At 38.4% G+C, this 25030-nt stretch overlaps 1 protein-coding gene across 2 annotated transcripts in view; it reads right to left on the reverse strand.

The window, feature by feature from the left end:
* Positions 1-20888: 20888 nt before the first annotated feature.
* SEPTIN14 (septin 14) overlaps positions 20889-25030 on the reverse strand; it is a 166905-nt gene continuing 162763 nt past the window's right edge. For both annotated transcript variants that reach the window (XM_045993586.1, XM_045993587.1), the window contains one exon: positions 20889-21068. In XM_045993586.1, the coding sequence (XP_045849542.1) occupies positions 20889-21068 (180 nt within the window). The remainder of the gene's footprint in view (positions 21069-25030) is intronic.

Below are 25030 nucleotides of genomic sequence, written 5' to 3' on the forward strand. Positions count from 1 at the left end.
GAACCTCTGTTTTTTATTGCACCCCATTAATAGAGTTTTTTGTAAATTTCAACTTGGTTAGATTTTTGTTCTTTTATTTCTCCAGAAAGGGATTTTATTTCTTCAGATCGGGATTCTCTAATATCTTGCATGCTTTTTTTCAAGCCCAGCTAGCATCTTGATAATGATCATTCTGAACTCTAGTTCTGACATATTACTAATGTCCATAGGGATTAGGTCCCTAGCCATTGGTACTGCCCCTTGTTCTTCTTTTGGTTGTGAGTTTCTCCACCCTGTCATTTTATCCAGAGAAGAATACATGAATGAGAAAACAAAATACTAAATAGGTGTCAAAGACCCCAGAAAAATATACACTAACCAAATCAGAAGAAACCTGAAATGGGGGGGAGAAGAAAGGGGGAAAAATAATAAAAAATTTAAAAATTAGACTGATGAATAGAACAGAGCCACCCACTTGATTTTGAGTGTATTCTTGTCTCTTAGAAGAAACTACCTCCCAAATTTTTAAAGAAAAACTTATATATATACAAAAATAAGGGTAAACACATGAAGGGATGGAATATGACTGTAAAGATAAAAATTAAATAAGATTCTAAAAGAGGAATTGATAAGTTGGTTGGAAAAAGAAAAAAAAGAGGAGAGAATGTGCTCAGGCTGGAGAGTAGAACAAAGCTCTGTGCTAGATTTATGATATATTTTGATCTATGAGAAGAAATTGTTTCCCTAAATTAAAAAAAACTTTATGTATATTAAAAAATAGGGTTAAATACAATGAAGGGATAAAATATGACTATAACAGTGAAAATTTAAGATTTTTTAAAAAGATATTGGTAAGATAAAATAGCTTTAAAACATTAAAAGAGGAAAGAGGAAAAGTTTAAAAATAGAATAAAAGAAAAAAATAAAATTTTAAAAATTTAACTTTGAAATACTAAAGGATCATGGGGAAAAGGCCATGAATTCCTTGTGTTGCTTTCCCCTAGCTCTGGAGTTCAACAGCTCTCATTGATCAGTGAACTTGGTCTTGGATGGATGTTTTTGCTGATCTTCGGGGGGGGGGGGGGTCTTGCTGCAATGATTCTCAAATGTCTTTGCCCAAGGAGGAACTGCACCTCCCTTGCCAGGGGCCAGGCTAAGTAATCTGCTAGGGTTCGCTCTCAGGAGCTTTTGTTCCCTGAACATTTTCCATAGAGATTTGGAGGATAGGAATGAAAATGGCACCATCCCAATCTCCGGCCCCATAGGAGCTGAGAGCTCGGGGCCCTGCTCTTCAGTGTGCCCTCAGAGAAAAGCAGTCACTCCCTTCTCCCTGGTCTCTGGACACTCTCCATGGTCACGTGGCCTGTGACCATGCATTTCTATCTCTAGCACATGGTCCCATTTGGAGTCTCCAAACCCAGCAGATTCCTGCCACATGCTTCTGCACTGCTCCTCCCAGAGGAGGAAAGAGGGGGTTTCTCTGGGTCTGCCACTTGTGGGGTCCCTGCTCAAAGAGCAGTGGCCTGACTGAACCTCAGATCATGGCTTAAGGTAACCCTGAGCTGAGAGCCCCTCCTTGGTTCCATCTCTGTAGCCAGCTTCCCCACTCTGATACCTGGGAGCTCTGTCACACTCAGACACCCTAGGTCTTTCTGTGACCCATTGGGTCCTGAGACCACACTGTCCCTGCTAGGGCTTCACCCCCACTTAGCCTCTGGAGCAACGTCCTTCAGTGAAGCAGACTTCTAAAAGTTCTGATTTTGTGCTCTGCTGCTCCACTGCTTGCCAGGAGCCATCCCCTCCCCCCCACAGTCTATCTTCCCATTGCTTCAGATTTACTAGTCCACACATCCTACCTTCCAGAAAGTGGTCAGTTTTCTGTTCCTAAAATTGTTGCTCTTCTTCTATTTCCTGTTGGGTTTGTAGGTGTTCAGAATGGTTTGATAACTATCTAGCTGAACTCCTGGAACCTAATAATATTTCAATCTCCTATGCCTCTGACATCTTGCTTCCTCCTGGGTTTTCTGTATAGAGTATTGTGTTATTTGTTAAGAGTGGAAGTTTGACTTCTTCCTTGCTGATTTGGATGTCTTTTATTTCCTTTTGTTGTCTGATTGGTAAGGCTAGGACTTCCAATAATATCTTGAATAACAGTGATGAGAATGGACATCGCTGAGTGTTCCTGACCTCAGTTTGTGCCCATTGAGGATGAAAATAGTTTTTATATATAGCCTTTAAGATACTATATTTCCTTTATCCCTACATTGTGAACATTTTTTTTATCAAGAATGGATGCTGTATTTTGCCAAATGGTTTTTCTGCATCTACTGAGGATTATATGTTTCTTATTCTTCCATTAGTGTGGTGTATCACTTTGATTGATTTTTGGATTGATTTTGGATGTTGGGCCACCCCTACATCTCAGGAAAATAATCCCACTTGGTCATGGTGAACAATTCTTTTAATGTATTATTGGGTCCTATTGGCTAGTATCTTGGTGATAATTTTTGTATCCATGTTCATCAGGGATATTGGTCTGTAATTCTCCTTCTTGGTTTTGGGATCAAGGTAACTCTGATCTCACAGAATGAACTTGGAAGTTTTCCTTCCATTTCTAATCTTTGGAACAGTTTCAGAAAAATAGATATTAATTCTTCAAATATTTGGTAGAATTCCCCTGGGAAGCTGTCCAGCCCTGGACTCTTGTTTTTTGTGAGATTTTTTGATTACCACTTCAATTTCTTTGCTGGTTATGTGTCTGTTCAGGTTTTCAGCTTTGGTAGTTTATATGTTTCTAGGAATGCATCCATTTTCCAGATTGTCTAATTCCTTGGCAAAAAGTTCTCAAGTACACAATCTAACCCTACATCTAAAGGAAATGGAGAAAGAACAGCAAAGAAAGCCTAAACCCAGCAGGAAAAAAGAAATCATAAATATCAGAGAAGAAATCAATGGAATAGAAACAAAAAGAACAGTAGAACAAATCAATGAAACTAGTAGTTGGTTCATTGAAATAATTAATAAGACTGATAAATCCATGGCCAGACTTTAAAAAAAAGAAAGAGAAAAGGGAAAGGACCCAAATTAATAAAATCATGAATGAAAGAGGAGAGATCACAACCAACACCAAAGAAATGCAAACAATTATAAGAACATATTATGAGCAACTATATGCCTGAAAATGCTGAAAAAGCATTTGACAAAATACAACATCCTTTCTTGATCAAAACTCTTCAAAGTGTAGGGGTTGAAGATACATAACTCAATACCATCAAAGCCATCTATGAAAAATGCACAGCGAATATCATTCTCAATGGGGAAAAACTGAGAGCTTTACTGCTAAGGTCAGGAACATGGCAAGGATGTCTAATATCACCACTGTTATTCAACATAGTACTAGGAGACCTAGCCTTGGCAATCAGACAACAAAAAGAAATTAAAGGCGTATGAATCAGCAAAGAAGTCAAACTCTCTCTTTACAGATGATATGATACTTTGTGTGGAAAACCCAAAATACTCCATTCCAAAACTGCTAGAACTCATACAGGAATTCATTAAAGTGGCAGGATATAAAATCAATGCACAGAAATCAGTTGCATTTCTATACACCAACAGCAAGACAGAAGAACGAGAAATTAAGGAGTCAATCCCATTTGCAATTGCACCCAAAACCATAATATACCTAGGAATAAACTTAACCAAAGAGGTAAAGAACCTATACTCAGAAAACTATAAAGTACTCATGAAAGAAATTGAGGAAGACACAAAGAAATGGAAAAATGTTCCATACTCATGGATTGGAAAAACAAATACTGTGAAAATGTCTATGCTACCTTAAGCAATCTACACATTTAATGCAATCCCTATCAAAATACCATCAATTTTTTTTCAAAGAAACGGAACAAATAATCCTAAAATTTATATGGAACCAGAAAAGACCTCGAATAGCCAGAGGAATGTTGAAAAAGAAAGCCAAAGTTGGTAGAATCACAATTCCAGACTTCAAGCTCTATTACAAAGCTGTCATCATCAAGGTAGTATGGTACTGGCACAAAAACAGACACATAGATCAATAGAACAGAATAGAGAGCCCAGAAATATACCCTCAAATCTATGGTTAACTAATCTTCAACAAAGCAGGAAAGAATGTCCAATGGAAAAGACAGTCTCTTCAACAAATGGTGTTGGGAAAATTGGACAGCCACATGCAGAATGAAACTGGACCATTTCCTTACACCACACACAAAAATAGACTCAAGATGGATGAAGGACCTCAATGTGAGAAAGGAATCCATCAAAATCCTTGAGGAGAACACAGGCAGCAAATTTTTCGACCTCAGTCACTGCAACTTCTTCCTAGAAACATCACCAAAGGCAAGGGAAGCAAGGGAAAAATGAACTATTGGGACTTAATCAAGATCAAAAGCTTTTGCACAGCAAAGGAAATAGTCAACAAAACCAAAAGACAACTGAAAGAATGAGAGAAGATATTTGCAAATGACATATCAGATAAAGGGCTAGTATCCAAAATCTGTAAAGAATTTATCAAACTCAAATCCCAAAGAACAAATAATCCAATCAAGAAATGGGCAGAAGACATGAACAGACATTTCTACAATGTCATCCAGATGGCCAACAGACACATGAAAAGATGCTCAACATCACTCAGCATCAGGGAAATACAAATCAAAACCACAATGAGATACTACCTCACACCAATCAGAATGGCTAAAACTAACAAGTCAGGAAAGTACAGATGTTGGCGAGGATGCAGAGAAAGGGGAACCCTCCTACACTGTTTGTGGGAATGCAAGATGGTACAGGCACTCTGAAAAACAGTATGGAGGTTCCTCAAAACGTAGAAAATAGAGCTACCCTATGACCCAGCAATCGCACTACTGGGTATTTACCCTAAAGATACAAATGTAGTGATCTGAAGAGGCAGGTGCACCAGAATGTTTATAGCAGCAATGTCCATGATAGCCAAACTATGGAAAGAATCTAGATTCCATCAACAGATGAATGGATAAAGAAGATGTGGTATATATACACAATGGAATACTATGCAGTCATCAAAAGAAATGAAATCTTGCCATTGGCAATGATATGGATGGAACTAGAGGGTATTATGCAGAGTGAAATAAGTCAATCAGAGAAATAAAATTATCATACGACCTCTGATATGAGGAATTTGAGAGGCAGGGCGGGGGGTTGTGGTGGGTAGGGAAGGAAAAAATGAAACGATGCAATCAGGAGGGAGACGAAACATAAGAAACTCTTAATCTCACAAAACAAACTGAGGGTTGCTGGGGGTTGGGGAGCTAGGGATAGGGTGGCTTGGTTATGGACATTGGAGAGTGTATGTGAAATGGCAGGTGCTATGAAATGTGTAAGCCTGATGATTCACAGACCTGTGCCCCTGGAGCAAATAATACATTATATATTAATTTTTTTAAAAAAAAGAAAGAAAGAAAACCAAAAAGACTCTACCCCCAAATTGCTAGAACTGTTACAGGAATTCAGCAAAGTCACAAGATATAAAATCAATACATTTCTATACACTCACAATGAAACAGCAGAATGAGAAATCAAGGAATCAACCCCATTTACAATTGTACCAAAAACCATAAGATACCTCAGAATAAACTGAACCAAACAGGTAAAAGAACTGTGCTCTCAAAACCAAAGAGCACTTAAGAAAGAAATTGAGAAAGGAACAAAGAAATGGAAAAATATTTCATGATCTTGGACTGAAAGAACAAATATTGTTAAATTGTCTATACTACCCAAAGCAATCTACACATTCAAAGAAATCCCTATCAAAATACCATCAGCATTTCTCAAAGAGCTAGAAAAAAATCCTAAAATTTGTATGGAACCCAAAAAGACCCTGAATAACCAAAGAAATGTTGAGAAAGAAATACAAAGCTGAAGGCATCACAGTCCCAGACATCAAGCAATATTACAAAACTGCAGTCAAGACAGTATGGCACTGGCACAAAAACAGAAACATAGATCAAGGAACAGAACAGAGAACCCAGAAATGCATTCTCGGCTCATGGTCAACTAATCTTCAACAAAGCAGAAAAGAATATCCAAGAGCGGGGGGTGGGGGTGGGGGTGGGAACAAGTCTCTTTAGCAAATGGTGTTGGGAAACCTGCACAGCCACATGTAGAAGAACAAAACTGGACCACTTTCTAACACCATACACAAAAATAAACTAAAATTGGATGAAAGACCTAAATGTGTGATAGGAATCTATCAAGATCCTAGGAGAACACAGGCAGTAACCTATTTGGTGATGGCTGAACAACTTCTTCTTAGGCATGTTTGCAGAGGCAAGGGAAATAAAAGTAAAAATGAACTATTGGGACTTCACCAGGGTAAAAATTTCTGCACAGCAAAGGAAACAAAAAACCTGACTAGAAGACAACCTATAGAATGGGAAAAGATATTCACAAATGACATATCAGATAAAGGTCTAGTATTTAAAATCTATAAAGAACTTATCAGACTCAACACCCAAAAAAAACAAAAAAGTCCAGTCAAGAAATTGGCAGAACACATGGATAGACACTTTTCCAAAGAACATACAAATGGCTTAGAGACTCATGAAAAAATGTCCAACATCATTCATCACCATGGAACTATAAAAACCAAACCACAATGAGATACTACTTCACACTGGTCAAGAGGTCTAAAATTAACAACTCAGGAAACAACAGATGTTGGCGAGGATGCAGAGAAAAAGGAACCCTCTTACACTGTTGGTGGGGATGCAAACTGGTATAGCTACTCTGGAAAGTTCCTCAAAAAGTTAAAAATAGAGCTACCCTCTGACTCAGGAATTGCATCATCAGGTATTTATCCAAAGGACTGAAAAATAATGACTCAAAGAGGCATGTGCTCTCCAATATTTATAGCAAGAATGTCCACAATTGCCAAAATATTGAAAAAGCCTAGATTGTCATTAACTGACAAATGGATAAAGAAAAAGTGGTGTGTGTGTGTGTGTGTGTGTGTGTGTGTGTGTGTGTGTGTGAGATGGAATATTACTCAGCCATCAAAAAACGAAATCTTGCCATTTGCAATGATGTGGATGGAACCAGAGGGTATTATATTAAGCTAAATAAGTCTGTCAGAGAAATACAAATGCCATATGATTTCACTCATATGTGGAATTTAAGAAACAAAGCAGATGAACATAGGTGAAGGGAAGGAAAAATAAAACAAGATAGAGTGAGACAAATAAAAGAGACCCTTACCTATAGGGAACAAATTGAGAATTCCTAGATGGGAAGTGTGTTGAAGAAATAATAATTGGAAGATGGACATTAAGGAGGGCAATTGATATAATGAAATCTTGTGTTATATGCAACTAATGAATCACTAAACTCTATCCTGAAAAAAATAATACACACTAACTTTAATTAAACTTTTAATTGACCTTTTACAAGGTCAATTAGATTAAGCACTTATTTCCTGTGGGGTTTTTTTTAAGATTTTATTCATTTATTTGACAGACAGAGATCACAAGCAGGCAGAGAGGCAGGCAGAGAGAGGGAGGAAGGGAAGCAGGCACCCCACTGAGCAGAGAGCCCAATCCAGGGCTCGATCCCAGGACCCTGGGATCATGACCTGAGCCAAAGGCAGAGGTTTTAATCCACTGAGCCACATAGGCGCCCCTTTCCTGTGGGTTTAAATAGGTTTATCTTCTATAATAAAGTTGGATTTCAGAGCTCCTTAATGCCATAACCATGGCATAGTATTAAAATGGTCATTTATAAAGGTGTTTTCAAATAATTTCAAGCCTCAGAAAACTTACAATGTCTAATATCCCTTCATTCAGTGGTTATTGATGCACATTTGCTTCTTCACAGAAAATTCTCCAGTGTATTTTTCCCAGTTTAGTTACAATTTAACTCAATGATAGTATACAACTCACACATCAGGATAACAACAATGTTGAAAATCTAATCCACAAACACACTTCAATACAAGTATTACCAAGTACAACAACTACATAAAAATATGCATCTTTCTTCATCCAGTCTGAGACTATTCCTTATTTTCATAACCTTGATTAATTTCGGGAGTTCAAATTTCTTCAACCTCATCAGGCAGTTTCAGGCATCATTGTATTCCTGATTTTAGAGGAAAAGTTTGCAGTGTTTTACCATTGATTATAATGTGAACTGTGACTTTGTTGTATGTGGCCTTTATTAAGCTGAGGTATTCTACTATACACAATTTTTTGGTGGTTTTATTATGAAAGAATTTCATATTTTGTCAAATTTATTTTTGCATCTACTGAGATGATATGATTTTATCTTTAATTCTATTAATTTGATATACCATATTTATTGATTTGTATGTTTTGAACCATACTAGCCCCTCAGGAATAAATGCTACTTGGTCATGGTGTATAATCTTTTTAACTTTTTTTTTTATTTGGTTTCTTAATATTTTCTGAGAATTTTTGTATCTATATTCATCAAGAATATTGGTCTAAAGCATTTTTTTTCTTCTATAGTCCTTATCTGGATTGATAGCAGTGTAATGTTGGCCTCATAGAAAGAGTCTGAAAGTGTTTCTATTCTTAAATTTTTTGTAAGGGTTTGAGAAGTTCTTCATTAAACATTTGGTAGAATTCACGAGCTGTTAAGTCCCGGGGTTTCTGTACAACTAGTTTATTCTGTGTTTTCAGAATATTATAGTACACCTTATAGTGGTGTACTAAGTGTAGCATGGTGTAGTGAAAACCTGCATTTACTGAAATAAAATATTAAACATTATTTTTAAAACATCTTTCATATTGGGGCACCTGGGTGCCTCAGTGGATTAAAGCCTCTGCTTATGCTCAGGTCATGATCCCAGGGTCCTAGGGTCGAACCCCACATCAGGCTCTCTGCTCAGGGGTGAGCCTGCTTCCCCCCTCTCACTCTGCCTGCCTCTCTGCCTACTTGTGATCTCTCTCTGTCAAATAAATAAATAAAATCTTTTTTAAAAAGGGCAAAAAATCTTTCATATTAATGCCTTTACAGAGTGTGTTACATGCCACATTCATGAAGACCACATTCTTTGACTGAAATCATACTGCTTTTATGTTATCATATTTTCTCACTCTTAGAAAACTACTTTAAACTTTGAAACAATCCATGTAACATGCACCATAGTGTAGTGAACATATATTTCACTTAATAACACTATACTTGCTCACATATACAACTAGCATTCCTACCTTTTATATCTGGGAATTTACAGAGTGTATTAAATTGACTTTTGTAGTGGGAGTAGAGTTCCTTGTTCCTTGGACATGGCTGTATTGAGATCAGATCACTTGGAATACCCAGGAAATTGGTCTGAGCATTGGAAGAAGGATTTCCATGGTTGGAGGGATATGGTGTGGCAGGTACAAGGTGTGTGGAAGTGAATTGGGGGAGAGAAAGCTGCCATCCTGCAAAGCAGAGGGAATCATTTCCATGGGGATAAAAAAAGACAGAGAGGGAGAGAGTGGCTAAAAGAGTGTGGTATAAGACTCACACAAGAAGCTGGGGAGCTGTGGAAAACACTTGGTGGAATTTAGCATCTGTTTAGTCCTGGGTTTTCTCTACAACTAGTGTTTTCAGAATATTATAATACATCTTATACTGGTGTACTAAGTGCAGTGGTGTGCTACTTCACTTGGTACACAGGTTTTTTGCAGTGAGTTTAGCTCAAAGTCTGAGATTTTGGAAGTACACAAGTTTTGGCTGAGCAGAGCTATAGCATGTACACTTGAAGAGAAGGATGGCTTTGGCCCAAAAGTGTACACAAGGTGGTGTAGAGATCTCCTGGGTCACATAGAGAGTGATCATTCCCCTTCCTGGAGTACATTTGAAAGAGGGTACATTGCCTCTCCAAGGATGAAAGACCATGCAGGTGCCAGAAAACGGGCTCCCATTGGCAGGGCAAAGAGGCATGCACAGAGGGTGGATAACCTAGTCATTGCTTTTTGTTGTCTACACCATAGATTTTGCACACTGCACAGACATAGACTGTTTTTGTGTTTCAAAGGGAACTAATAAGAACACAGAAGGGCTCTCATCTGAGGAGGGAGCAGATCCAAGGAGTTCCAGGTCCTTTAAGATTTGGAGTTTTGAATCTCAGCCATGTACAAAAGATAAAAAGCAGGAGAGCTGTCCAGACAGGCATGCTGATGGCCCTCAACTTTTTGTAGGGCTTCCTGAAATGGAGATGGGAAATCCCCTGTCCATGGACAAGAGACTGGGGTAGCACTATTTTACCATTGCTACAAATACAGTTGGACTACGGAGAACAACACAGCAACCCCAGTTGATGTGAAGCCCCTCACATCAAACCATGCCACCCATGCTTGGCAAATGCTTTTTTTTAAAACTGGGGAAAGATTGACTCAGTGCCAGCCCAGCAGGCCTCTCCCCTAGAGAGGAAACAGAGGCAGCATGCCATAAGCCCCATACAGTGCCTCACAGCATCCCCTTCAGTTCCAGTGGAAATAGGACCAGGCTGTATTATTTTCTTTCTTTCTTTTCTCTCTCTCTCTCTTTGAATCAGGCTTATGCTTTCTGATTTGTTTGGTTTTCTTTCCATCTCCTTTTTGTTTTTTTCTTCTTTTTTTGGGGTCAGTCTTCATTTTTTTTTCCTTTCCTTTTTTTTTTTTTTTTGATAGAAAGGATCACATTTTTATTTTATCTTATTTTATTTATTTTCTTTTTTCTTTTCTTTTTTCTTTTTATTATTGTGTTATGTTAGTCACATAAAATACATCATTAGTTTTTTGATGCTGTGTTCCAAGATTCATTGTTCATGTACAACACCCAATGTTCCATGCAACACATGCCCTCCTTAATACCCACCACCAGGCTCACCGATACCCCCACTCCCTCCCCTCTAAAACCCTCAGTTTGTTTCTCAGGGTCCACAGACTCTCATGGTTCTTCTCCCCCCACCCCGATCTCCCCCAATTCACTTTTCCTTTCCTTCTTCTAATGTCATCCATGTTATTCCTTATGTTCCACAAGTAAGTGAAACCATATGATAATTGACTCTCTCTGCTTGACTTATTTCACTCAGCATAATCTCCTCCAGCCCCACCCATGTTGCTGCAAAAGTTGGGTATTCATCCTTTCTGATGGCTGGGTAATATTCCATTGTGTATATGGGCTACATCTTCTCTATCTATTCATCTGTTGAAGGGCATCTTGTCTCTTTCCACAATTTGACTGTTGTGGACATTGCTGCTATGACCATTGGGGTACAGATGGCCTTTCCTTTCCCTACATCTGTATCTTTGGGGTAAATACCCAGTGGTGCAATTGCAGGGTCATAGGGTAGCTCTATTTTTAATTTTTTGAAGAATCTCCACACTGTTTTCCAAAGTGGCTACAGCAACTTGCTTTCCCACCAACAGTGTAAGAGAGTTCCCCTTTCTTCACATCCTCTTCAACATTTGTTGTTTCCTGTAGTGTTCATCTTTGCCATTCTATCTGGTGTAAGGTGGTATCTCAGTGTGGTTTTTTTTCTCAGTGTGGTTTTGATTTGAATTTCCCTGATGACTAAAGATGATGAACGTTTTTTCATGTGTCTGGTAGCCACTTGTATGTGTTCTTTGGAGAAATGTCTGTTCATGTCTTCTGCCCATTTTTTTGACATGATCATCTGCATATTTTCAAACCAAACTGCCCTGAAACAGGAGCTCAATCATAAGCAAAAAATTAGAAAAAATTAAAACACTTGAAAGTTAAAGAGCATCCTGTTCAAGAATGATTGGGTCAACCAGGAAATCAAAGAACTTAAACAATTCATCACAAACAATGAGAATGAAAACACATCATTACAAAACTTATGTGATATTGCAAAGGTGGTCCTAAGGAGGAAATATATAGCCATCCAAGCCTCATGCAAAAATGTAGAAAAATCCCAAATGTACAAGCTAACCTTACAACTAAAGGAGCTGGAGAAAGAACAGTAAATAAAATCTAAACCAAACAGGAGAAAAGAAAAAATAAAGATTAGAGAAGACCAATGAAATAGAAACACCAAAAACAGTAGAGCAGATCAATGAACTAGAAGCTGGTTCTCTGAAAAAAATTAATAAGATTGATGAACTTCTAGCCAGACTTATCCAAAAGAAAAGAGAAAGGACACAAATTAATAAAATCATGAATGAAAAGGGAGAGATCATGATTAACACCAAGGAAATAGAAACAATTATTAGAAATTATGATCAACAACTATATGCCAATAAATTAAGCAACCTGGAAGAAATGGATGCCTTCCCAGAAACTTATAAAATACCAACGCTGAAACAGGAAGAAATAGACAATCTGAATAGACCAATAACCAGGAACAAAATTGAAAGAGTATCAAAAACCTCCCAAAAAACAAGAATCCTGGGCCAAATAGCTTCCCAGGGGAATTCTACCAAACAATTAAAGAAGAAATAATACTTATTCTTCTGAAGTTGGTTCAAAAAATAGAAGTGGAAGGAAAACTTCCATACTTTCTCTATGAGGCCAGGATGACCATGATCTCAAAACCAGGCAAAGGCCCCATCAAAAGGGAGAATAATCTACCAATATCCTTGATTAACATAGATGCCAAAATACTCAACAAGATCCTAGCCAATAGGATCCAACAGTACATGAAAGGATTACTCATCATGACCAGGTGTGATTTATTCCTGGGATGAAAGGGTGGTTCAACATTCACAAATCAAACAATGTGATAGAACACATTAATTAAAAAAAACCAAGAACCATTGCTTTGTCAATTGATGCAAAAAAAGCATTTGGACACAGCAAAGGCGGTTCTAAGGGGGAAATCCATAGCCATCCAAGCCTCCCTCAAAAAAACTGAAAAATCCAGAATACACCAGCTGTCTCTACACCTTAAAGAGCTGGAGAACCAACAACAAATCAAACCAAGTCCACACGCAAGAAGGGAAATAATCAAGATTAGAGCAGAGATCAATGAGGTAGAAACCAGAGATACAGTAGAACGTATCAGTGAAACTAGAAGCTGGTTCTTTGAAAGAATCAATAAGATTGATAAACCATTGGCCACACTAATCCAAAAGAAAAGAGAGAAAACCCAATTTAATAAAATTATGAATGAAAAGGGAGAGATCACAACTAACACCAAGGAAATAGAAACAATCATCAGAAATTATTACCAACAGTTATATGCCAATAAGCTAAGCAACCTAGATGAAATAGATGCATTCCTGGAAAACTAGAAACTCCCAAAATTGAACGAGGAAGAAATTGACAACCTGAATAGACTGATATCTAGTAATGAGATTGAAGCGGTGATCAAAAACCTCCCCCAAGGGGCGCCTGGGTGGCTCAGTGGATTGAGCCGCTGCCTTCAGCTCGGGTCATGATCTCGGGGTCCTGGGATCGAGCCCTGCATCGGGCTCTCTGCTCCGCAGGGAGCCTGCTTCCTCCTCTCTCTCTGCCTGCCTCTCTGCCAACTTGTGATCTCTCTCTCTCACTGTCAAATAAATAAAATAAAATCTTTAAAAGAAATATATATATCCAACTTTCAAAGAAGAAATAACACCAATTCTCCAGAAGCTGTTTCAAAAAATTGAAGCAGAAGGAAAACTTCCAGACTCTGTTTATGAAGCCAGCATTACCCTGATCCCCAAACCAGACAAAGACCCTGCCAAAAAGGAGAATTTCAGACCAATATCACTGATGAATATGGATGCTAAGATTCTCAACAAGATCCTGGCAAACAGGATCCAGCAGCACATTAAAACGATTATCCACCATGAACAGGTGGGATTCATCCCTGGGTAACAAGGATGGTTCAACATTCGCAAATCAATCAATGTGATAGAACAAATCAATAAGAGAGAAGAACCACACGGTCCTCTCAATTGATGCAGAAAAAGCATTTGACAAAATCCAGCATCCGTTCCTGATTAAAATGCTTCAAAGTATAGGGATAGAGGGAACATTCCTGAACTTCATAAAGTCTATCTATGAAAGACCCAGAGTAAAGATCATCCTCAATGGGAAAAAGCTTGCAGCCTTCCCGTTGAGATCAGGAACACGACAAGGATGCCCACTCTCACCACTCTTGTTCAAGTCCTAGCAATGGCAATCAGACAACAAAGAGAAACAAAAAGTATCCAAATTGGCAATGAAGAAGTCAAACTCTCTCTCTATTTGCAGATGACATGACTCTTTATATGGAAAACCCCAAAGACTCCACCCCCAAACTACTAGAACTCATACAGCAATTCAGTAACGTGTCAGGATACAAAGTCAATGTACAGAAATCAGTGGCTTTCTTATACACTAACAATGAAAATACAGAAAGGGAAATTAGAGAATCAATTCCATTTACTATAGCACCAAGAATCATAAGATACCCGGGAATAAACCTAACCAAAGAGGCAAAGGATCTGTACCCAAGGAACTACAGAACACTCATGAAAGAAATTGAAGAAGACACAAAAAGATGGAAGACCATTCCATGCTCTTGGATCGGAAGAATAAACACTGTTAAAATGTCTATACTTCCTAGGGCAATCTATACTTCTAATGCCATTCCGATCAAAATTCCACCGGTACTTTTCAAAGATCTGGAACAAATAATCCTAAAATTTGTATGGAATCAGAAGAGACCCCAATTGCTAAGGAAATGTTGAAAAACAAAAACAAAACTGGCAGCATCACGTTACCTGATTTCAAGCTTTACTACAAAGCTGTGATCACCAAGACAGCGTGGTACTGGCATAAAAACAGACACATAGCCCAGAGGAACAGAATAGAGAGCCTAGATATGGACCCTCAGCTCTATGGTCAAATAATCTTTGACAAAACAGGAAAAAAAATATACAATGGAAAAAAGACAGTCTCTTCAACAAATGGTGCTGGGAAAACTGGACAGCTATGTGTAGAAGAATGAAATTCGACCATTCTCTTACACCATACACAAAGATAAATTCAAAATGGATAAAAGACCTCAATGTGAGACAGGAATCCATCAGAATCCTAGAGGAGAACATAGGCAGTAACCTCTTCGATATCAGCCACAGCAACTTCTTTCAAGATATGTCTCCAAAGACCAAGGAAACAAAAGCAAAAATGAACTTTTGGGACTTCATCAAGGTCAAAAGCTTCTGCACAGCAAAGGAAACAGTCCACAAAACAAAAAAAGGCAACCCACGGAGTGGGAGAAGATATTTGCAAATGACAGTACAGACAAAAGGTTGATATCCAGGATCTATAAAGAACTCTTCAAACTCAACACACACAAAACAGATAATCATATCAAAAAATGGTCAGAAGATATGAACAGACACTTCTCCAATGAAGACATACAAATGGCCACCAGACACATGAAAAAATGTTCATCATCACTAGCCATCAGGGAGATTCAAATTAAAATCACATTGAGATATCACCTTACACCAGTTAGAATGGCCAAAATTAGAAAGACAGGAAACAACATATGTTGGAGAGGATGTGGAGAAAGGGGAATTCTCTTCCACTGTTAGTGGGAATGCAAGTTGGTGCAGCCACTTTGGAGAACAGTGTGGAGATTCCTCAAGAAATTAAAAATAGAGCTTCCCTATGACCCTGCAATTGCACTACTGGGTACTTACCCCAAAGATACAGATGTAGTGAAAAGAAGGGCCATGTGTACCCCAATGTTGATAGCAGCAATGGCCACAGTCACCAACCTGTGGAAAGAACCAAGATGCCCTTCAACGGAAGAATGGATAAGGAAGATGTGGTCCATACACACGATGGAGTATTATGGCTCCATCAGAAAGGATGAATACCCAACTTTTGTAGCAACATGGACGGGACTGGAAGAGATTATGCTCAAGAAAATAAGTCAAGCAGAGAGAGTCAAGTATCATATGGTTTCACTTATTTGTGGAGCATAACAAAGAACATGGAGGACATGGGGAGATGGAGAGGAGAAGGGAGTTGAGGGAAATTGGAAGGGGAGATGAACCATGAGAGACTATGGACACTGAAAAACAACCTGAGGGTTTTGAAGGGGCGGGAGGTGGGAGGTTGGGGAACCAGGTGGTGGGTAATAGGGAGGGCCCGTATTGCATGGAGCACTGGGTGTGATGCAAAAACAATGAATACTGTTATGCTGAAAATAAATAAAATAAAAATCAAGATATAAGGGGCACCTGGTTGGCTCAGTGGGTTAAAACCTCTGCCTTTGGCTCAGGTCATGATTCCAGGGTCCTGGGATCGAGCCCCACATCAGGCTCTCTGCTCAGCAGGGAGCCTGCTTCCTCCTCTCTCTCTCTCTCTTCCTGCCTCTCTGCCTACTTGTGATCTGTCTGTCAAATAAATAAATAAAATCTTTAAAAAAAATAAAGATATAAGCAAGGCACACAAAAAAAAAAAACTCTTCAGAGTATAGGGATGTAGGGAACTTTCCTCCACTTCATAAAATCCACAGTAAATATCATTCTCAATGGGGAGAAGCTGAGAGCCTCTCCTATAAGTTCAGGAACATGACCAGGATATCCACTCTCACCACTATTGTTCAACATAAAACTAGAAGTCTTAGCAACAGCAATCAGAACACAAAATGAAAAAAAAGCATTCAAATTGGCAAAGAAGTAGTCCAACACTCTCTCTTTGCAGAAATATGATACTCTATGTGGAAAACTTAAAAGTCTTCATCCCCAAGTAACTAGAACTCAAACAACAATTCAGTAATGTGGCAGGATAAAAAAATCAATGCACAGAAATCAGTTGCTTTTCTGTACAGTAATAATGTAAGTCTAGAAAGAGAAATTAAGGAATCAAATCCATTTACAATAACACCAAAAGCCATAATGTACCTAGGAATAAGCCTAACTAAAAGGTAAAGGATCTGTACTCTAGAAACTACAGAACAAATAGGGAAAAAATTGAGGAAGACATAAAAAGATGGAAAAGTATTCCATGCTCAAGGGTTGGTAGAATAAACATGGTTCAAGTGTCTATGCTATCCGAGCAATCTACATTTCCAACACCATCCCTATTAAAATAAAATTGGCATTTTTCAAAGAGCTGGAACAAACAATTTTAAAATTTGTATGGAAACAGAAAAGACTATGAATTTCCAAGGGAATGTTGAAAAGGAAACCAAAGCTGGGGGCATCACATTGCCTGATTTTATGCTCTATTACAAAGCTGTAATCACCAAGACAGCATGTATTGGCATAAAAACAGACAAATAGATCAGTGGAACAGAGTATAGTGTCCAGAAATGGACCCTCAACTCTATGGTCAACTAATCTTCAACAAAGCAAGAAAAAATATTCAATGGGAAAAAAGACAGTTTCTTCAATAAATGGTGCTGGGGGAATTTGACAGCTATACACAGAAGAATGAAGCTCAACCATTCTCTTACACCATACACAAAGATGAACTCAAAATGGATGGAAGTTCTCAATGTGAGACAGAAAACCATCAAAATCCTAGAGGAGAACACAGGCAGTAATGTCTTCAAACTCAGCTTCAGAAACTTCTTGCTAGACATGTCTCCAAAGGCAAGAGAAATAAAAACAAAAATGAACTTTTAGGACTTCATCAAGAGAAAAGCTTCTGCCTAACAAATGAAACAGTCAACAAAACTAAGAGACAACACACTGGATGGGAGAAGATATTTGTAAATAACATTACAGATAAAGGGTGGTATACAAAGTCTATAAAGAACTTCTCTGGGTACAGTACATAAACAATGAATTCTGGAACACTGAAAAGAAATTTTAAAAATAATTAAAATTAAAATAAATAAAATCGTCATAATTCAAACTGCAAAAAAAAAAAACTTCTCAAACTCAACACCCAAAAACAAATAATCACATCAAAAAATGGGCAGAAGACATGAACAGACACTTCTCCAAAGAAGATATACAAATGGCTAAGAGACACATCAAAAAATGTTCAACATCACTAGTCATCAGGGAAACTTAAATCAAAACCATATTGATAATCAATTCTCTCTACTTGACTTATTGCACTCAGCATAATCTCCTTCATTCTTCTGTGTTTGTTGATACAAAAGTTGGGTATTCATCCTTTCTGATGGCAGAGGGGGAGACAAACTATGAGAGACTGTGGACTGTGAGAAACAAACTGAGGGTTTTGGAGCAGTGGAGTGTGGGGGGTTGGTGCTGGGTTGGAGCCTGGTGCTGGGTGTTAAGGAGGGCACATATTGCATGGAGCACTGGGTGTGGTGCATAAACAATGAATCTTAGAACACTGAAAAAATAAAATAAAATTGTAAAAAAAACATATTGAGATACCACCTTACATCACTTAGAATGACAAAAATTAACAAGTCAGGAAACAACAAATTCTAGTGAACATGTGGAGAAAGGGGAACCCTCTTACATTGTTGGTGGGAATTAAAGCTGGTATAGTCACTCCAGAAAACAGTATGGAAGTTCCTCAAGATGTTAAAAATAGAGCTACCCCACGACCCCAGAATTGCTCTACTGGGTATTTACCCCAATTATAGAGATGCAATGAAAAGAAAGGCACCTGCACCCCAATGTTCCTAGCAGCAATGTCCACAATAGCTCAACTATGGAAGGAACTGAGATGCCCTTCAACAAATGAATGGATAAAGAAGATATGGTTCATTTATACAATAGAATATTACTCAGCCATCAAAAAGGATGAGTACCCACAATTTGCATCAGCATGGATGGAACTAGAGGGGATTATGCTAAGTGACATAAATCAAGCAGATAAAGACAAATATCATATGGTTTTTACTCATGTGTAACATAAGGACTAGCACAGAGGACATTAAGGGAAGGAAGGGAAAACTGAAAGGGGGAAGTCAGAGGGACAGACAAACCATGAGAGACTATGAAGACTGGGAAATAAACTGAAAGCTTTAGAGGGGAGAGGGGTGGGGAGATGGGTAGCCCAGTGATGAGTATTAAGCAGGGTATATGTTGTAATGAGCACTGGATGTTATATACAAATAATGAATCATTGAACACTACATCAAAAACTAATCATGTACTCTATGATGATTAACATTACATAACAACAACAACAAAAACTATTACCCTGATTCTAAAGAAAAAAGTAAAGGAAAAAAAGAAACCTGATCCAAAGAAAAAGAGAAAATGAAATGAAACAAACAAAAAAGCAAACAAACAAACAAAAAAAAACTATAAGCCTAATTCCAAAGAAAAAAGAAAAAGTACAAAAGAATAAGTTAAAAAAAAAAAAAATACGGCCTGATCCTATTTCCACCAGAACTGAAGGGGATGCTTTGAAGCACTTGATGATTAGTAGACTTAGTGCATGTGGCCTGTTACCTCTTTTGCTCTTCTGGGAGAGAGGCCTGCTGTGCTGGCTCAGAATCAATCCTGCCCTTGATAAAAATAAAACAAAACAAAACAGTTGTCAAGAATGGGGTGGGAGGCTTATGGAGGTTGATGTAAGCAACTCCCACCTCCACTGGGGGCCACTGTGTTGTTCTCTGATGTCTGACTGTGTTGATAGTGGGAGTAAAATGATGACATCCCCATCTCTCTTTCCTAGACAAGGGATCTCACACACCCTGCTGTTCAGGAGGCACTCACAGGAGATCGAAGGCTGTTAGCATACACAGTACTTAGTTTTCCTGCATTGTATATTTGTCAGTGCTGGTATTCAAAACTCTAAATCTTAAAGGAGCCAACCACTGGGATCCACTCCCTCCTCTGGATCAGAGGCCAGCTATACTCGTACTAGTGCTTCTTGCCCCAGAAAAACAGTCCCCTGCTTTTGCAGTGCTCAGAGTCTATGGTATGTTCACCTCAAAAATCAGCGAATGGGTTATCCATCCCCTGCCCTCACCTTTGACCCCTACCTATGAAAGGCCATTTGCTGGTGACTGCAGGGTCTATTGTCCTTGGAGAGGCAATATACCCTCTTCCAAATGTACTCCAGAATGGGGAACAATTTCTCCCAGAGCCACCCTCGTGATTGATCCCTAGACCATTCTTTGTGCACTCCCAGGCCAGAGCCCTCCTTCCCTCCAGGAGTGTATGCTACAATTCTGCTCCTACAAAAGTAATGTTGTTTTCAAAATCCCTGAGCATGAGTTTCACACACTATGGAAAAACCTGTGCCACTCAGTTCCCCCCAGGTTTTCTTCTTGCCAGAACCTGACACCTCACTCTCTCAACAATTCTCTCCCAATCTCCCTTTTCTCTCTCTGTGGAAAGGGTTCCCTCCATTCTGCAGCACAGCAGCTTTTCTCTCCCCCAAATCACTTCCATGTACCTCACACCTGCCTCCAGCTATGGAGATCCTTCTTCCAATCCTCAGATCAATTTCCTGGGTGTTCCAAGTGATCTGGCCTCAATACAACTGTGTTTGAGGGACAAGAAAAGCCCAGAATCTCCCTACTTCTTCACCATCTTAACTCTTCTCTCCAATATTAGATTGTTTTACACCACATTTTATGCCTATGGCTCATGAACAAATCCCCTAGTTTTTTTCTTTTTTTTGTTTTTTAAACAAATGCCCTACTTATATTCAGATATATTTTAAGATGTGCACTGGAAGTACAGCCAGAGGTATAGTTTTAAAAAAAAATCTCACAGCTTATCAACACTATTTACACTGTGCTATATATTCCTTTGATTTTTTTTTCATTTTAGCAAATATTTATTGAGTGGAAATTCTGTGCTAGTCTTTATTATAAACACTGAAGATACAGAATCTAACAAGATGGTCAAGGTACCTGCTCTTGAGGAGTTAACATTCTAGTTGGTGAACATATACAATAATAAAACAAATTTTAAAAGCTAGTACAGTTAAGTACCATAAAGGTCATCTCACCAGAAGATAGAATTGAGAGTGATAGTTTCTACCGTACACAGAAATGTAAGAGAGGACTACTTCTTACGCTCTTTCTCCTTCTTTATATTGGTGCACACTTGAGTCTGTAATGTTTCAGAAACAGCCTTCATTTTATAAAAATCTATTATTTCTTCTTCCAATTGTCTTCTCTCCTCCTCAAGTTTCATTGTCTCTTCTTGCTGGACTCTTTTAAGATGCTCAAACTTTTCCTGTAGCTGGGGAACAAATGTGCAGTTATGACTCAAAGCACTCTATTCCCAGGTGGCATATTCCCAGGAACATGCTTGTCTTTTCTACTGGTTATCAAACAGACTACATCAGAGTAGAGCTTGATATTAATAACAGTTTCAAAGTTTCATATTTAAAGTAAAAAATCAGGTATGGAATTTCTGTTAATTTTAAATGTGTCCCCATTGAACCAAATGGAATAAAACACGAAGTTATGGAAAACACTCAATTGTAGAAATTTTTCCTAATGAGGTAATGTTTTTAACTCTATATTTTACCATAAATCTCTTTGACTAAAATTTGATAAATCCCTATCCACTAAAAGTACATACATTAAAATATGACATGGATTATAAAATATTTTTGACATTTAATTGATAAAGGCATTCTTTAGCATAATTATAGGAAGAAACAAAAACCTCATTCAGTTACTTTTTACTTGCTTCTGAGATCTTATTTAATCTGTGGAACTGGAAATGAGCCCAATTAATCATAGGAAGGAAATAATATCACTTTACTTTCCATTACAGAAAGGCCTGGGTCTTTAGCATGAATTTATTTAACATAAGGATTGCTTGTATGCATCAGAGGACATATTATTTTTAAAATTGTGGCTACTATGATGTAAAAGTATGAAGGACAGGCTTATTTTCAGTTTAACCGTTTGAAAAACAAACAGACTAGGAGCTTAAACTGCCATAATATTAATTAGCTAATTTATATGGCTATGAAGAACACAGAACATTGTTAATACTAGAGGTTCTCAACTCTAGATGGCCATTAGAATCATTCAGTAAGCTTGGATATCTCCCAGTGCACAGGTTGCCCACAGATCAGTTGCATCGCACTATCTGGAGTGGAAACCTGAGTATCACAGCTTTTAAAAATTCATAGGTGACTTTAACACGCAGCAAAGTTTAAGATCCATATTTTTTTCTTTTTCTTTTTTTTAATTTATTTTCAGCATAACAGTGTTCATTGTTTTTGCTCCATACAACACGTGCCCTCACTAATACCCACCACCTTGTTCCCTCAACCTCCCACCCCCCAATCCTTCTAGACCCTCAGGTTGTTTTTCAGAGTCCATAGTCTCTCATGGTTCACCTCCCTTCCAATTTCCCTCAACTCCCTTCTCCTCTCCATCTCCCAATGTCATCCATGTTATTTGTTATGCTCCACAAATAAGTGAAACCATATGATACTTGACTCTCTCTGCTTGACTTATTTTGCTCAGCATAATCTCTTCAGTCCCGTCCATGTTTCTACAAAAGTTGGGTATTCATCCTTTCTGAAGGAGTCATAATATTCCATCGTGTATATGGACCACATCTTTCTTATCCATTCTTCCGTTGAAGGGCATCTTGGTTCTTTCCACAGGTTGGGGACCGTGGCCATTGCTGCTATAAACATTGGGGTACAGAAAGTACTTCTTTTCACTACATCTGTATCTTTGGGGTAAATACCCAGCAGTGCAATGGCAGGGTCATAGGGAAGCTCTATTTTTTTTTAAGATTTTATTTATTTATTTGACAGAGAGAGATCACAAGTAGGCAGAAAGGCAGGCAGAGAGAGAGGGAGAAGCAGACTCCCTATTGAGCAGAGAGCCCGACGCGGGGCTTGATCCCAGGACCCTGAGATCATAACCTGAGCCAAAAGCAGAGGCTTAACCCACCGAGCCACCCAGGTGCTCCTCTACTTTTAATTTCTTGAGGAATCTCCACACTGTTCTCCAAAGTGGTGCACCAACTTGCATTCCCACCAACACTGGAAGAGGGTTCCCCTTTCTCCACATCCTCTCCAACACATGTTGTTTCCTGTCTTGCTAATTTTGGCCATTCTAACTGGTGTAAGGTGATATCTCAATATGGTTTGAATTTGAATCTCCCTGATGGCTAGTGATGATGAACATTTTTTCATGTGTCTGGTGGCCATTTGTATGTCTTCATTGGAGAAGTGTCTGTTCATATCTTCTGACCTATTTTTGATATGATTATCTGTTTTGTGTGTGTTGAGTTTGAAGAGTTCTTTATAGATCCTGGATATCAACCTTTTATCTGTACTGTCATTTGCAAATATCTTCTCCCATTCCGTGGGTTGCCTTTTTTTTTTTTTTTTGTTTTATGGACGGTTTCCTTTGCTGTGCAGAAGCTTTTGACCTTGATGAAGTCCCAAAAGTTCATTTTCGATTTGTTTCCTTGGTCTTTGGAGACATATCTTGAAAGAAGTTGCTGTGGCTGATATCGAAGAGGTTACTGCCTATGTTCTCCTCTAGGATTCTGATGGATTCCTGTCTCACATTGAGGTCTTTTATCCATTTTGAATTTATCTTTGTGTATGGTGTAAGAGAATGGTCGAGTTTCATTCTTCTACACATAGCTGTCCAGTTTTCCCAGCACCATTTATTGAAGAGACTGTCTTTTTTCCATTGTATATTTTTTTCCTGTTTTGTTGAAGATTATTTGACCATAGAGCTGAGGGTCCATATCTAGGCCCTCTACTCTGTTCCACTGGGCTATGTGTCTGTTTTTATGCCAGTACCACGCTGTCTTGGTGATCACAGCTTTGTAGTAAAGCTTGAAATCAGGTAACGTGATGCTGCCAGTTTTGTTTTTGTTTTTCAACATTTCCTTAGCAATTGGGGTCTCTTCTGATTCCATACAAATTTTAGGATTATTTGTTCCAGATTTTTGAAAAGTACCGGTGGAATTTTGATCGGAATGGCATTAGAAGTATAGATTGCCCTAGGAAGTATAGACATTTTAACAGTGTTTATTCTTCCGATCCAAGAGCATGGAATGGTCTTCCATCTTTTTGTGTCTTCTTCAATTTCTTTCATGAGTGTTCTGTAGTTCCTTGGGTACAGATCCTTTCCCTCTTTGGTTAGGTATATTCCCGGGTATCTTATGGTTCTTGGTGCTATAGTAAATGGAATTGATTCTCTAATTTCCCTTTCTGTATTTTCATTGTTAGTGTATAAGAAAGCCACTGATTTCTGTACATTGACTTTGTATCCTGACATGTTACTGAATTGCTGTATGAGTTCCAGTAGTTTGGGGGTGGAGTCTTTGGGGTTTTCCATATAAAGAGTCATGTCATCTGCAAATAGAGAGAGAGTTTGACTTCTTCATTGCCAATTTGGATACCTTTTGTTTCTCTTTGTTGTCTGATTGCCATTGCTAGAACTTCTAATACTATGTTGAACAAGAGTGGTGAGAGTGGGCATCCTTGTCGTGTTCCTGATCTCAACGGGAAGGCTGCAAGCTTTTTCCCATTGAGGATGATATTTGCTGTGGGTCTTTCATAGATAGATTTTATGAAGTTCAGGAATGTTCCCTCTATCCCTATACTTTGAAGCGTTTTAATCAGGAATGGATGCTGGATTTTGTCAAATGCTTTTTCTGCATCAATTGAGAGGACCGTGTGGTTCTTCTCTCTTCTCTTATTGATTTGTTCTATCACACTGATTGATTTGTGAATGTTGAACCATCCTTGTTACCCAGGGATGAATCCCACCTGTTCATGGTGGATAATCTTTTTAATGTGCTGCTGGATCCTGTTTGCCAGGATCTTGTTGAGAATCTTAGCATCCATATTCATCAGTGATATTTGTCTGAAATTCTCCTTTTTGGCAGGGTCTTTGCCTGGTTTGGGGATCAGGGTAATGCTGGCTTCATAAACAGAGTCTGGAAGTTTTCCTTCTGCTTCAATTTTTTGAAACAGCTTCTGGAGAATTGGTGTTATTTCTTCTTTGAAAGTTTGATAGAATTCCCCAGGGAATCCATCAGGGCCTGGGCTCTTGTTTTGGGGGAGGTTTTTGATCACCGCTTCAATCTCATTACTAGATATCAGTCTATTCAGGTTGTCAATTTCTTCCTGGTTCAATTTTGGGAGTTTCTAGTTTTCCAGGAATGCATCCATTTCATCGAGGTTGCTTAGCTTATTGCCATAT

The sequence above is a fragment of the Meles meles genome, chromosome 21, assembly GCF_922984935.1.
Source record: "Meles meles chromosome 21, mMelMel3.1 paternal haplotype, whole genome shotgun sequence".
Taxonomy (NCBI): domain Eukaryota; kingdom Metazoa; phylum Chordata; class Mammalia; order Carnivora; family Mustelidae; genus Meles; species Meles meles.